Below are 13,228 nucleotides of genomic sequence, written 5' to 3'. Positions count from 1 at the left end.
CTGCATGGTGTATGGGGCACTCAGGGGGCCCTGGCTTCCGCCAGCCTGTAACCTCACACAGCGTCACAGGGTTGTGTATCGGCGGCAATTACGGTCTTTGGGGATCAGCTCAATTAGGTCATGAGGCGCTTCATCAAGGACTGGAATATCCTTTCTGCCGTGTCACACCGATTGGCGGTGAGGCGGCATCGCTCAGCACCCCATTGCCCGTATCACAAATGACAGCGACTGAGCTGCCGCCATAACGCATCAAGGCTGCACCAGCCTGTTGGCCGTAAGTCCGTAACTCCACAAACAAACAAACAGAACATGTGCCCATCACCGCCGCTTCTCCAGCCACCGCCTGCTCACTCCTTGGCCTACAGTGCCCTCCACGGGTGCGACATGCCCCCACGGTACTAGGGCCATCCGTGGCTCTCGCCAACGCCGCGTCCCCACACGCCGAAGCAATGTGTTGAGTTTGCGCCTAGAGCAGGTGAACCAGAATCTTTGAGCCAGCCTATACAAGCTCGTGACAAGCTTGGAGCTCTTGCCCCGCACCGCATCCAGACACCTCCGTCACGCCCTGTGCCAGGCAGCTATATTCACACTTTGTCGAGGCCCAGCACTCGCGTACCCAGGCTGTGCCCGTGAGAGGCGCGCCACACGGCACCGTCTCCTCCTTGCTCGCCACCCTGTCACTGCTTTTATCATCTGCACCACCATCGCACACTCGGGGCATGTGTTCTCTCCATGCCATCACGCCCGTAACCACTACGGTTGGGCACAGAAACAATCACCAACAAACAAGCTCCTTAGCAGGCCTTGACCTGCGGATGTGCAGCGAAACAGATTTCAAACCTCAACCATACATACCCTGAAAGACCAGCTTGTCCACACAGCCTTTGCTCACGTGAGTCAGCAGCACGGGCAACCTCAGCAGTGCTGGGCAATGTCGCCCAAATCAACCAGGGATCCCACACTCAGCTTTCTTTGGCGCAACACGTGCCGTTGTTGCTTTGTGGCTATACTTCCCTTACGTATTATGGGCAAGTTTGTTGGGTTCTGTGTGCCACCTTTTGCAGCCCACGCCTGGCCATCGCCTACGTTCTGTTGCCGCGCCCGTGCGTCAGCACTTTACCTTCTTTATCCAGCTTACTTGCCTTCTCCCTGATGCCGTTGCCCCACACTTCCGCATGCAAGCATCAACATGCATGCACACAGGGACACACGGCACCTGGATGCAAGGCCAGCCCTGCAAGATGGTCGTCACACCCCCGCGAGCTTTCGAAGACGCCGCTGGACACACACCCATACGCACACCCACATTTGCACATACGTGCAAACATACCCGGAAACCTGGGGAGACAGGGTCATGCCCCCACTACCTCGTCTCTCCCGGTTTACCCCCTTCCCTGGTACACGTTCTCCCAGCGCGTCCACAGCTAGCGGTCTGCGCGCACATGCCCAACCACCACCGTCGCATGTCACCCTCATTTATTTAATGTCAGCTTCGCATGACCTACGTCATGTCCTCTGTCGCCCTGCAGAGGAGCAATAGCCTTCAATTCATCGTTGGCCCAAGAATGCCATGCCTGCCGGCACAACCTCTGTGTGCGTGTGCCATTGCACACCAACGCCCGTCCAAGCCCCACCCCGCGGTAGGGTGTCTCCTGATGCTGCCTCGACACGCCACGTTCAGTCCGGCCCTGGTTCCAGGGCGGGCGGGGCACTGCAAGTGCAGCAACGGGCAGGCTACGGTACACGTGCGAGGGTACAACACAGCCGCCCAACCCCCATGAAAGCCCCGCCGACTCGGCGTGCCCAACCATAGCCATCAACAATGCGACCTCCGCACCATGTTGACATTAGTCCTTTGCTTACGTACACCTGCTTCATTTGTTCTTGAGAATATACGACTTAGCCTCAATGCGCCCCGGCCTGAGCCCCCCACTCCGGTGCTTGTTCTGCACACCCTCCAAAGCCATGTAACATGCCCTCCATGCATTGTCCTCGATGCATTCCTGTCCTTTTAGCGGTGCAGCGCTCTTCCATGTAACATCACTATTTCTACTAAGGCTTTACTGCATATTTGCATCGCTATCGTTTTTCTCTCCTTCCATTGCAGGCGGTCTGGCGCCTCTGAAGCTGCTTTCTAGGAACTGGCTTGTGTTCCAGTCAAAAGCTCGCGGCGGCCTGCAAAAGAGCCGCACCATTTCATGCATTGCTTCCCATGACGGTACTCCGAGCATGCATTCGTGGTCGACACGCACGTGCGCTCATGCAATACCAAAGGAGGAAGTTGTATTGTATATGGGAGCTTGCATATCGCAGAGCTCTGTGGTGAACTGCAAACCCCGCCAGTATTATGATATAGCCTCAAGGAGCCATCACTCATGCAGGCGAGGTGACGGCGGTATGGTAGGTGCCTTACTGCTGCCCCGGCGGGCTGAGTGCGTCCCACACGCGCACCACCAGTACAGCCAGTAGCGCCATTGCCACCAGCATCACAGGCGCGGGGTCTGCAACCGCCTGCAGAAGCAGCTCGCGCAGCAGCGCGCGCACCTCCGCGCCAAGTGCCACGCGAATCGAGTCCGCGCGCGCGTTGCCTGCTCCTGCGGCGGCGGCATTGGCATTGCTGGCACCTACTTGTGCTGGAGCTGCAGACGTCGCAGCCGCAGCGCTACCTGGCGAGTTCGCCGGCGGCGCATGCGGCCGCAGAACTGCGACCGCTGCCAGCGCCGCCAGCAGCCGAGCAATGCGTGCCAGGCGCTGCACCGCCGGCACGGCGCCCAGCTCCGCCGCCTCCCCAGCCATCGCCCGCGGCACAGCGTGGACGCCGGTCGCGCCTCTGTGCCCGCCCTCCGCCTCCTCGGCAGCCCCGCCATCCCCCACCGCCGCAACTGTCACAGCTGGCGGCCAAGTTGGATTCCCGGTCCCGCTCACCAGCTGCTGCAGCTGTTGCTGCTGCGGCTGCTGCTGTTGCTGCTGCGGCTGCTGGAACAGGTGACGAGCCCAGGCCGGCTGCAGCTCGGCCGCTGCAACGTGCGCTGACGCCGGTGGCTGCTGGTGCTGATCAAGCTGCTGCGAGTGCAAGCCGTGCCCCAGCTCGCGCTCTGCCACAGTCAACTCGGGCAGTGACGCCGGCGCCCACATCCACTCCGGGCCCACCAGCGGCACCAACGCCTGGCGCACGGCGTCGGCGGAGGCGGGTGGCAGAGCGCGCAGGTAGTACGACAGAATGGCACCGGGCGTAGTGCCGTACGCGTCGCGTGCGATGCCCCACAGCGCCCGGGTCTCGGGGAAGGTGGTGAGCAACCAGACCAGCGTGTCAAGCCCCGCCGCGTCTACGCCCTCCAGTCCCGGCGTGGCGTCTGCGGCTGCCGCCGTCGCGTCAGGGCTTCTGCCGCCGCCGCCGCTGGCGCCGGGCGCGGCTCCCACTGCCACCGTCGCCGCCGGCATAACCAGCGCTGCCGCCAGATGTAATGGGCCCACTCCCGCCGCGCACAGCTCGCACCACTCCGACGCCGGGAGCGCGGCGCCGCCGACGGCAACGGACAGCCCTGCCGCAGCGAGGTCTGGGGCTGCGGCGGCCGGTGATAGTTCCGTTGCACGGCTGTTGTGGCTCGCGTTGCTCCTGCCGGCGGCCTGCGACACGGGACTGAGCGCTGCCGACCAGCCCACCACCGCCTCGATCATCTCCCGCCGCCCCGAGTGCACGGCCAGGTGCAACAGTCCCATGCCGCCGTACCCGACAGCGGCGAAGCCGCCGCCGGCCGCGCCCTCGCCGCCGGTGCCAAGGCCCGGGATGCCGCCGCCTCCGGCGCCGCGCGCGGCGGCGCCTGCGGCCCCGGAGCCCAGGCGGCGCACCTCCTCGCAGACCTCCGTGAAGCGCAGGGCGCGGTGGCCCATGAGACCGCGCAGCACCACCGCGGCGGCGACGGGCCGGCCCGCGAACACCAGCCAGGCTAGCAGCCCTACCGCCAACTCCTGTGCACAGGCAGACGCGGATCGAGGAAGCAATGCAAGGATGTAGGTGTTTGTGAGGAAGGCAGTATGAGGCCGCAGGCCGTGCCAAGAGCGATATGGGCTTCAGGTGTGAATTCGCTGCGCCAGGGGTGGAATATGAAGCGGCGTGCCAAATGGGCAGAACGGTGTGCAAGCAAGTGCAGGGCCTCAAAACCGCAGGGACATCAAAACCGTGTTGCCGCAGCGCACGCACCTGCATCTGCTGCCCGTAGGCCGGCCCTCGCTGAAGCGTCGCCACCGCAGCCGACATGTCCACTGAGCCGGGCAGGATGGGGACGGTCATGTCGGCGGCGCTGTCGTGGCAGATGCGACGGCGCGACGGCGGCGCCGAGTCCAGCATGGAGGCACTGGTGGCGGTGATGGCGGCGTCACCCAGCCCGCGACCTTCGTCTTCGGCCCCGCTGCCGCCGGACGGCCCCAGGGCCGCAAGCGGCTGTGCCAGCTCCGCCAGGGCTGCCGTAGCCGTGCCACGGGCGGTGCCGCCAGCGGTATCCGCGGCCGAGGAGGCGCTGTTTTGAAGCTGCGAGTGAATGCCAACGTTCGAAAAGGCGGTGCCGTCGGAGCGGAACGTCGAGCCTTCCGTGGAGGCTGCAGCTGCGGCGGCGGCGGCCTCCGCCGCCTCAAAGTCAGCCGGGATGAACATCGCGACATTGTTTGCGGACGCGACAACAGTGGAGGTGCCCGCGGAGGCGCCTTCGGGCAGTGCTGCTGCTGGCACCGGCGCCGACGGGAGCGGCAGCACTGTGCGGCTCCTGGCGGCGAAGGCGGCGACGCTGGAGGAGGAAAATATCTGGGAGGAGCCCATCGTGTCGCCGGAGCGCGGCAGCCATTGCTCGAGCCCGCCTCCCGCACTCGGCGGCGCGGTGGTGTAGCGCAGTACGTCTGAGGGCTGCAGCTCCTGCATGGTGTCCTGCTCCTGCTCCCGATCGTGATCGTGATGCACGTGCAGTTGCATGGGCATGGGCAGCAGCGAGGCGTCGGAGCCTGGGCGCGCGTCGTCAAGCGGCGAGGCTGCACCCGCGAACGCCGGCGCCGCGTGCCCGCCACCGCTGGCCCCAGCCACGGGGGGGTTGTGCGTGTCAGCTGCTCCGGCTGCGCCTGCCGCACCCGCCGCCGCGCCGCCGCCGCGCGCCTGCTGCGTGGTGGTCTGCGGGCCGCCGAGGTGGAAGGTGGCTGCCGTGTCCATCAGCGCACGCCGAGGCGCTCCCCGCGCTGGGGCTGGGGCCGGGACCACCTCTGGCGTCGGGCTCCCCGCCGCGGGGTGTACACGGCCTGCAAGCGCGGTGAAGTTGCTGCGCGGCACGCGCGCCTCCGCGGCTGAGGCCGTATCGAGCGTGGGGCGCCACAGGCCGGCACCAACATCCAGCTCCGGCGCCGGCGCCACCGCGTCCAACGTCGCCGCGGGGGCCGCAGAGGCTGCGGTGGCCATGGCGGCGGTGGTGACCACGGCCAGGGCCTCGCGCCGGAAAAGCGGCGCCGTACTCGCGACGTACTGCAACCATATGCCCAGGTCGTACACGACATCATCAGGCACGGGGGCACGGGGAGCCGCGCCCGCGCCGCCGCCGCTCCGGCCCTGCTCTACTGCCGCTGCTGTGGCTCCTGCTGAACCTGCTGCTGCCGCCTGCACCGTGGAGCTGCGGTGATGCCGCGCAGCGCTACCGGGCCGGCGCTCGCTGTGCCGGTGGCGGCGGGCGTGGCGGTGGGAGTGGGAGGTGTGTGTGGCGCCGCTGGCGCTGCTGGTCCCGGAGGTGGCGCGGCCGAGCAGGTCGTCGACCAGGCGGGGATCATATGTGACCACGGCGGGAAGCGAGGCGTAGTACACGCCCCCGTACCAGACCTGCACGTTCGCCGGACACACACACCTAAGGGTTAGACACAGCAAGAAGGCTGTGGGCTTATCGCGGTCGGCTGATTCGCTGCCGGCTCCCGCGCAGTTTCCTGCAGCCCTGCGCTAAACGTTTGGTGGCCAACCGCCCGATGCCCCACAACCTCCCGCCATCCGTCCCTCCTTCCACTCACCTCCACCACCAATAGGCCCTGGCCCATCAGCCCCGACACGCTCAGCTCCAGGACAGGTGAGCCCGCGACCAGCGCGCCCGCGCCCGTGCTGGCGCCGGCCTCTGCAGCGGCGGCGCCTACATGCTGCTGGTGACGCCAGTTCCACTGCACCGGCAGGTAGCGGCCGGCACACCGTACCGCCACCAGCAATCCGCCGCTGCCGTCGGCTCCGCCACCACTGCCACCACCGCCGCCGGCGCCTGTAGCGCCTGACCTGGGCGAGGCCCCATTGGCGGCAGCGGCAGCACCTTCATCTCCAGGCGGCGACACGAAGGTCGTCAGCATGCCCCAGTAGCTGCCAGCGCCGCCGCCGTTGGCAGCAACGCTCAACGTCGACATCACAGAGCTGCACCGCCACGCCGACGGCCCGGCCGCGACGGCGCCGCCGCCGCCAGCACCGATGTCAGCCCCTGACGTCGGCGGCGGGGCGGCAGCCCACGTGGGCGGCAGCCCGTGCACAGTAAAGCTGGCACAGCACATAGGGGTGGGCGGCGGCACCAGCGCCGCCGGCTCCAGCGTTGGCGGGCCCATCACCATCATGGCGGCGGCGACGGCCGCCTCGCCGGCGGCGCCGCCGGCGGCGCCCGCCGCTGCCGCCGCGGCGGCGCTGCGGTCCCAGAGCGAGCTGGCCCAAGGGTCGGCGTCAGTGAAGATGGCGATGGAGTCCAGGCCGGTGGCGGCGGCGACGGCGTTTGCCATTGCTGTCGAGTCGGCGAAGGCGCCGTAGGCGGCAGCGGAACGGCGGAGCTGGTACGAGGCCTGCCGCGGCGCTGCCCGGAGGCCGTGGCTTGGCTGCGCCAGGGTCTCCTGTTGGTGCTCCTGCCGCTGAGATGGATGGGCCGGCCGCGCCGGCGAAGGCTGCAGCGGCTCGGTCGCGTCCGGCAGCGTCGCAAACATAGACTGGTCCGGCGCCCGGCCGCGGCCCGGCAGACCGCCGCTCATGCCCTCCGCGCTGGTCACGTGCCCCGAGGGCGGCGGCGGGCCGCGGCCGCTCCAGCTGCTTCGGCTGGTGCCCCAGCGCCCGCTGCGGCTGTCCCTGCTTTCCTGCCTGTCCGGACCGCCATCCTCTTCCATGGCCACTGGACACGCGCCCACCAGCTCCGGCCCCGCATCATCCGGGCCTCCCAGCCAGTTGCCCTCCATCGCCTCCAGGGCCACACGGCGGATGGTGGCGCTCGACACGCGTGTCAGCAGCGCGCCCAGCTCTGCCGTCTCAGCGCCCGCCTCGCCATCACTGCCCGCGTCCGTGTCCAAACCCACCACGACCAGCCCGCCCTCGTCCTCCTCCCCGTCATCCTCGCCTGTGTTATCGAGGCCAGAGGACAGCGCACGGAGGGCACTGCTGCTGCAGCCGCCGACACGCACCGCCGTTCCCTGGGACGTACCCCTGGTACCGAGCGCCGCCAGAGCCGCCGCCGCAGCAGCCGAGCCGCCCGCAGACGCTTCCTTGACGCTCGGCTCGGCATGTGCTGCCGCAGCCGCGACGGCGGCGGCGGCAGGCGCATGCGTGGCGACAGCAGGTGCCGGGTGGGCGTTCGCTTGGTCGTGGTCGCCGCTGCCGCTCTCCTGGCTGCCCTCGCCCGTGGCCTCCGGAATGGTGGTCGCCCAGAACGAGTCACAGTACGCGGATGCGGCGCCGTACGTCTGGAACTGGCCCTGGAAGTGCGCCCCCGGCGGCTCGCTGGCGGGCCGCCTGCCGCTGCCACCACCCAGCCTGGCAGTGCCGGGTGCCTCCTCCCCTCCTCCACCGGTCCCGGCGCCAGCAGCCACATCAGCCGCATCGGCTGCCTGCACCGCCTGTACCGGCGGAGAGATGCTCCTTTCGCGATCTGACTGTGGTCGCCGCTGCTGTGTTGCCGCGTGCGTTGCGGCGCCGGCGTTGCCGTTTGCCAGGGCCTCCGCCGCGGCCTCCGTCGTGACCTCCATCGAGCCCGCAGTGTCCATGGCATCAGAAGCAAGAAGCGCAGCCGTGGAGGCGCTACAGGTGGCGTCCGCAGCGCCAGGCGTGGGCGACTGGCGGACCTTGAGGAAGGGCGCGGCGGGCTGCGACAGCGACATTAGGCCGGACACGCCCACCGCGGCGGCGATGGACATGCTCGTGTCCACGTGCGCGCCGGCGCCGGTGCCCGGGCCGCCAGAGGACTGCGAGGCGGTGACGGCCGCGGCCGCCGCCGCCGCAAAGCCGAGCGGCGCCACCGCCACTGCGGAGGATGTGGGTCCATCAGAGACCGTGCCGCCGCTGTTGATGCCCGAGCTGGCTGTAGCAGGCCCTGCCGCAGCTGCCGTCGCAGCTGCTGATGACGCAGCGGCACCTACAGCCGCGATGGACACGCCGCCCGCCCATCCGGCCCTGGCAGCCGCAGCCTTGGTGGGCGCGATGCCGGGCGCGCGGGTGCCGGACCGTGCCGCTGCAGGTGCCTGCACCGGCCCGGCGCTTCCGTTCACGTCGCTGCCGCCGCTGCCCTCCTCTTCAGCCGCGTCGTGTGGTTCCTGCGGCCCACCCAGCAGCAGAGCCTCGAGCTCAGGCTCTCCCTCGCTCGCCTCTTGCAGCCGCAACCGCGGGCGCACATCACGTGGTGGCGGCTGCCGGCGGGGCTCCGCGGCCGTGGCGGCCGCGGCCGAGGCCGTTCCAGCGGCTCGACCCGGCTCGGCAGCAGTCGCCGCGCCGTCGGCAACAGCAGCACCTGTAGCGTCATCCCTAAGAGGATGTTGATACTCGGCCACCAGGGACGCCAGGGCTTCGTCCAGCATGTATAAGTCGGCATCGTCGGAGCCGGCGCTGTTGCCCGAGGGCAGTCGTGCCGGCGCCTCGCCGCTGCTGCCGCGCCACAGCAGCCGCATGCGCTGAGCCTGCCGCACAGCCTGCTCCGGCCGCAGTGAGCGCGCCTGCCGCTGCTGTTGTTTCTGTTGGCCCGGCGACGTCTGGCGCGGCTGCGGCTGCGGCAGCGCCTTTAAGCTCTGCTGCAGCTCCTGGAGCTCCGACCTCTGTGCCGCCTGTGGCTGCGAGTGCGACAGCGGCGGCTGCAGCGGCGGCTGCCGCTGCGTCTGCATCAGCCAAGCACAAGCCTCGGTGAAGCCTGTGTCGAGGGCCTGCGGTGGCAAGTTGCTCAGTAGGCCAGTGGATGAGAGCTCCTGCGCTGCCGCCGCCGCCGCCGCGCCAGCCGCCGCGGTCACCGGCAGGTGCCGCGCTGCGGAGCGCTGCCGCTGCTGCTGTGAGCCCTGGCCACTAGCCACTAGAGCAGTGGCTGCAGCCATGGCAGCAACCGCCGACCCGGAAGACAAGTAGGGCGTCAGTTGCTGGCCGCCAGCGCCCGAGGCTGGCTGCAGCGGCCCGCGGCGAGGGCCTGTTGCCGCGGCCGCGGTCACCGCCCAGGGTCGCGGCGAGCTCCACAGCAGGTCCAGGTCTGTGTTCACCGCGCCCCACTCCACGCGGCTAGCCATGGATGACCCGGGGCGGTAGGACTGCAGCTGCCGCAGAGCAATCGTATGCCGGCTCTGGTTGTGGCCCTGGCTTTGCGTCGGGCCCAGGAAATTCGGGCCCGCGTGAAGGCCGGAAGAGAAGGCGCTGCCGGCACCCGCTGCTGTCGACATGCCCGCAGCATCGGCAGCAGGCCCTACAGCCGCCGCCAACGCCCCCGGCCGCATGAAGGACCCAGTCCGGGCGTACGTCGCACGCACTGTCGCGTCCTGGACCATTGCCGTCGAGGCCGCCAGCGCGCCGCCCTGGCCCCCAAACCCACTGTAACCCTCTGCTGTTGCTGCGGCTGGTGCCGCATGGCCCCAACGCAGGGCGATTGGGACATGCGTGCCTTCAATTACCCCACCGCTTACGGTGCGTCCCCAAGCCGCCCAGCCGCCCTGGTCTTGAGCTGCGCCAAGTGGCGCAGCCCCTGACCGCGAGCCTAACGCCCGCGACACGACAGCAGGCGCGACCGCAGCCGTCGTCCTCGCCACGTGTTGCGGCGGCCGCGGGGTTGCTGAGCGCGTGACATCACGGATGGCTGTGTCGCTGGTCGTCATGTCATATTCATTGATGCCGTAGCTGGTGCGCGCGCCGAGGTGGCTGGCTCCGGCGCCGCTGCCGCGGGCCTCATTCGCGCTGTTAGCTGACGCCGGGGCCTGGCCAGACCCTGCGGGCCCGGACTGCGGGCCCGGCGTGTCGGCGCGCTTGCGCAGGGGCGGTGACGGCAGCTCCTCACCGTGCTCGTGGTGCGTCTCCAGCAGTGCGCGAACGCCGTTGGGGTGCCCATACGGGACGCTCGCACTCCGTGCGCGCCGGCGCAAAATGCTGGCAGCCCCCGCCGCGGCAGCTGCAGCTGCCGCAGTTGCAACAGCCGTAGCTGCCGTGCTGCCCCCGCTGCCGCTGCCAGAATCCACGCTACCTGCTGCCGTAGCGCCCATTGGAGGGACGCCTCGTGACTGTTTCAGTCTCTGCACCAGCTGCCTGTGCGTGCCACCCGTGCTTGCAACGACACCGCCATCGCTGCTCAAGGAGGCAGCGCCGCCGCTGGGCACGTGGCTGGCTGCGCCGCTGCCGCGCACGTGTGCACCGCCGTGCACACCTCCACCGAGCACCGCGGCAGCTCCTGATCCGCCGAAGCTGCGCGCCCGTTGCTGGGTCGAGAGCTGTCCCCCAGGCGCCACGCCGACGGAGCCTCCGGCGGACAAGACACGGCCTGCCGGCATTGAATCCATGCCATCGGCGGGACCAAGATCAGCCTGCAGCTGCCAGCGCCCGCCCATACCGCCAGCCTCGCTTTCCTTGCTCCTGAGGTCGGCCGCGCTACCGTGCGCGCTGCGAAGGCTGCAGAGGATGTGCGCAGGAAGGCTGCTGCTCGCACGGTGCTCATCGCTCGATGGCGACGACGGCGACGCTCCTGGTCTGGCTGCGCCGGCTGTGCTGGTAGCAGCTACCCGTGCTCCCGTGAGGTGGCAGCTGCTGCCACTAAGCCGTCCGCTGCCAGTCGCTGCAGCCACTGTTGCGGCTGCGCTGGCCGCCGAATGACCGCCGGATGCCAGGATCATGCGGGAGGATGGCAGGTCACGCGCCAGCCGTTGCTGCTGTACCGCGTGGGAATACTGTGACGGTGGCCGTGGGCGTTGTTGGTGAGCGCTCGCAGCGGGTGGAACGCCAAGTCGCGTGTTGGCTGCCGAAGACGCTGACGGCTCGGCAAGCCCAGATCGCTGCGGTAGACCTGACCGCAGGGAGAGCGAGCCTTCCAATGAAGTCCACTGCCCGGCTTCCTGGTCGCTACCGCCCACATGCCGCTCTGCTGGTAGACTCTGCTCTCCAGCATCCGTGCCTGAGGATGCCATTTCGCTGTGCCCATACTCACCAGCCGACAGCGCAGGCACGGCGGCACTGGGCAGCATGCGCCATCCGTGCTCAGGCCCGGCCCACTCCACCACCACGCCTGCCTCGCGCTGAGCCCGCTCCTGCGCTGCCGCGCCGGCCGCCTCCGGCCCTGAGGCTGGTTCCGTTGCCCCGGCCGCAGCAGCGGTTGCAGCGGGCTGCCGGAACACCACACGCATGCCCAGTTGCCGCTGTACTGGCAACGCCGCAAGCAGTGCAGCCAGCGGCGGCGGTAGCACGTGCACGGCTGAGGCACCCATCCCGCTCGCGTCCGCCGGCGCCGCAGTGCCGGCGGCGGAGGCAACAGCGGCCAGCGTGGCCTGCGGCTGCCAGGGCCCGATCACGTCCAGGACGATGATGACACAGCCGCGCCGCGCAGCTGCAGACGCAATCGTCATCTGCCCGCCGCTGCTGGCTGTGAGCCGCGCTGCAAAAGACTCCAGGAAGTCGCTGGGCAGATCCTCCGGCTCAAGGTCCGGGAGCTTCATGGAAACCTGTCGCCGCTGACCGCACGCCTGCTGCGATAGGTCCGCAGGGACGTAGAGAGGAATTGCTGAGCCCCCCATGAAGAAGGACCAGGCCCGCATTGACAGGTAGGGCGCAGTCGGCGACTGTGGCGCACCGCGCTGCGGGTCCGCCTCGTCCGCGCCATGGCAGCGACAGCCAGAAGTCGGCGGACACGCAGCAGTGACGAAGGCGTCGCGCGACACGGCTGAGCCATCAGCACCATAACCGCACGGTGACTGGGCCAGCATCACTCAAATTGTCCTTTGTGCAGGAATCCCCGCACTACGAATGGCTGCGACGCGTGACTGTTGTCTCGGCCCTGGCCCCGGCGCCCCTGCGTGTTTGGGCGGGCCGCACTTAATCAGAATGGAAGAGAATGCCACCGCGTCCGGGACGTTGTACGTACTGAGCTGAACAAGCAAATCGACAGCAGTCTCGCGAACAGGAAAACCGCAACCGCCTGCGTGAGCGCGAACTTTGCGCTTGACGGCGTCTGCCCGCGGTGTCTACACCAATTGGCGACGTATGCATCGCCTAAAGGACATGTCAAGCTCGCCCAGCCGTCCGAGACCCCCAACCCGACCGAAGCCCGAAAGCCATCGAGGTCCAGCCAAAAATCCAACTACGAGCGACACCCTACCTGTGCATTATGATTACTGATGAGAGGAAGCGGGCCACTGCATTCTGTGGCCGGTGCCTTGTGGAACAGCGCACGAAAGACGCTCCTATCCAACAATGCCTCCGCAGCTGCTTCCAATTTCCATAGCGGAGCTCGTATAAGCAAGCAGCTGTTTACTTGGGACCCCAAGTCCTTGCAAGCACGCCCATCCAAGCGAGCGGGCCGGTCCAGCGTCTCAGAGTCCCTCCATCAAAGACCCTACTGTGCTCAGAAACAAGGCTAAGAAACGTTCTTCTGTGAAACACTTCAAGTCATGAAATATCGCTCAAAGTCGCTGCTGGAAGTCGCTGCTTTTAGTGCTGCGCGCTGCAGCAGTTAGAGTCCCTAGTGTACCCCTAGCAGCTCGAAGGGTTCAAGCAGGTAAACGAGTATACTGAAGCACGGGTGCGAGGACGGTTTGATGGTCGATGGGTTCGCACTCCCGCTCGCAGGCGGAACTTGTCGTCCCGTTAGGCTCGAGGGCCGCTGACCGTCGCGCGAACACTCATAACAACAAAGCCTTCATTACTCCCTTTGAGAGTTCGCCTGGAGATGTTCATAGCTCCTATGACGACTTCGTGCTGCGCCCGTGCCCAGGTAATTTGCCGCGATAGTGCGAAACGCTGCCGGAGATACGGAAG

The 13,228-nt window shown here is 67.9% G+C and overlaps 1 protein-coding gene across 1 annotated transcript; it reads right to left on the bottom strand.

Moving 5' to 3' along the window:
• Positions 1 to 13,182, bottom strand: CHLRE_16g668300v5 (uncharacterized protein). Its single transcript, XM_043071103.1, has 4 exons — positions 12,570 to 13,182; positions 6,031 to 12,263; positions 4,202 to 5,848; positions 1 to 3,969 (listed from the first exon to the last, which is right to left on the bottom strand). The coding sequence occupies exons 2-4, from the start codon at positions 12,175 to 12,177 to the stop codon at positions 2,410 to 2,412; spliced, it is 9,354 nt and encodes a 3,117-aa protein (XP_042915842.1). The 5' UTR covers positions 12,178 to 12,263; positions 12,570 to 13,182; the 3' UTR covers positions 1 to 2,409.
• Positions 13,183 to 13,228: the final 46 nt, after the last annotated feature.

This window comes from Chlamydomonas reinhardtii, chromosome 16 (assembly GCF_000002595.2).
Source record: "Chlamydomonas reinhardtii strain CC-503 cw92 mt+ chromosome 16, whole genome shotgun sequence".
NCBI lineage: Eukaryota > Viridiplantae > Chlorophyta > Chlorophyceae > Chlamydomonadales > Chlamydomonadaceae > Chlamydomonas > Chlamydomonas reinhardtii.
Note: the sequence above shows the minus strand (reverse complement) of the source record. Positions and strands in the feature narration are given on the sequence as shown.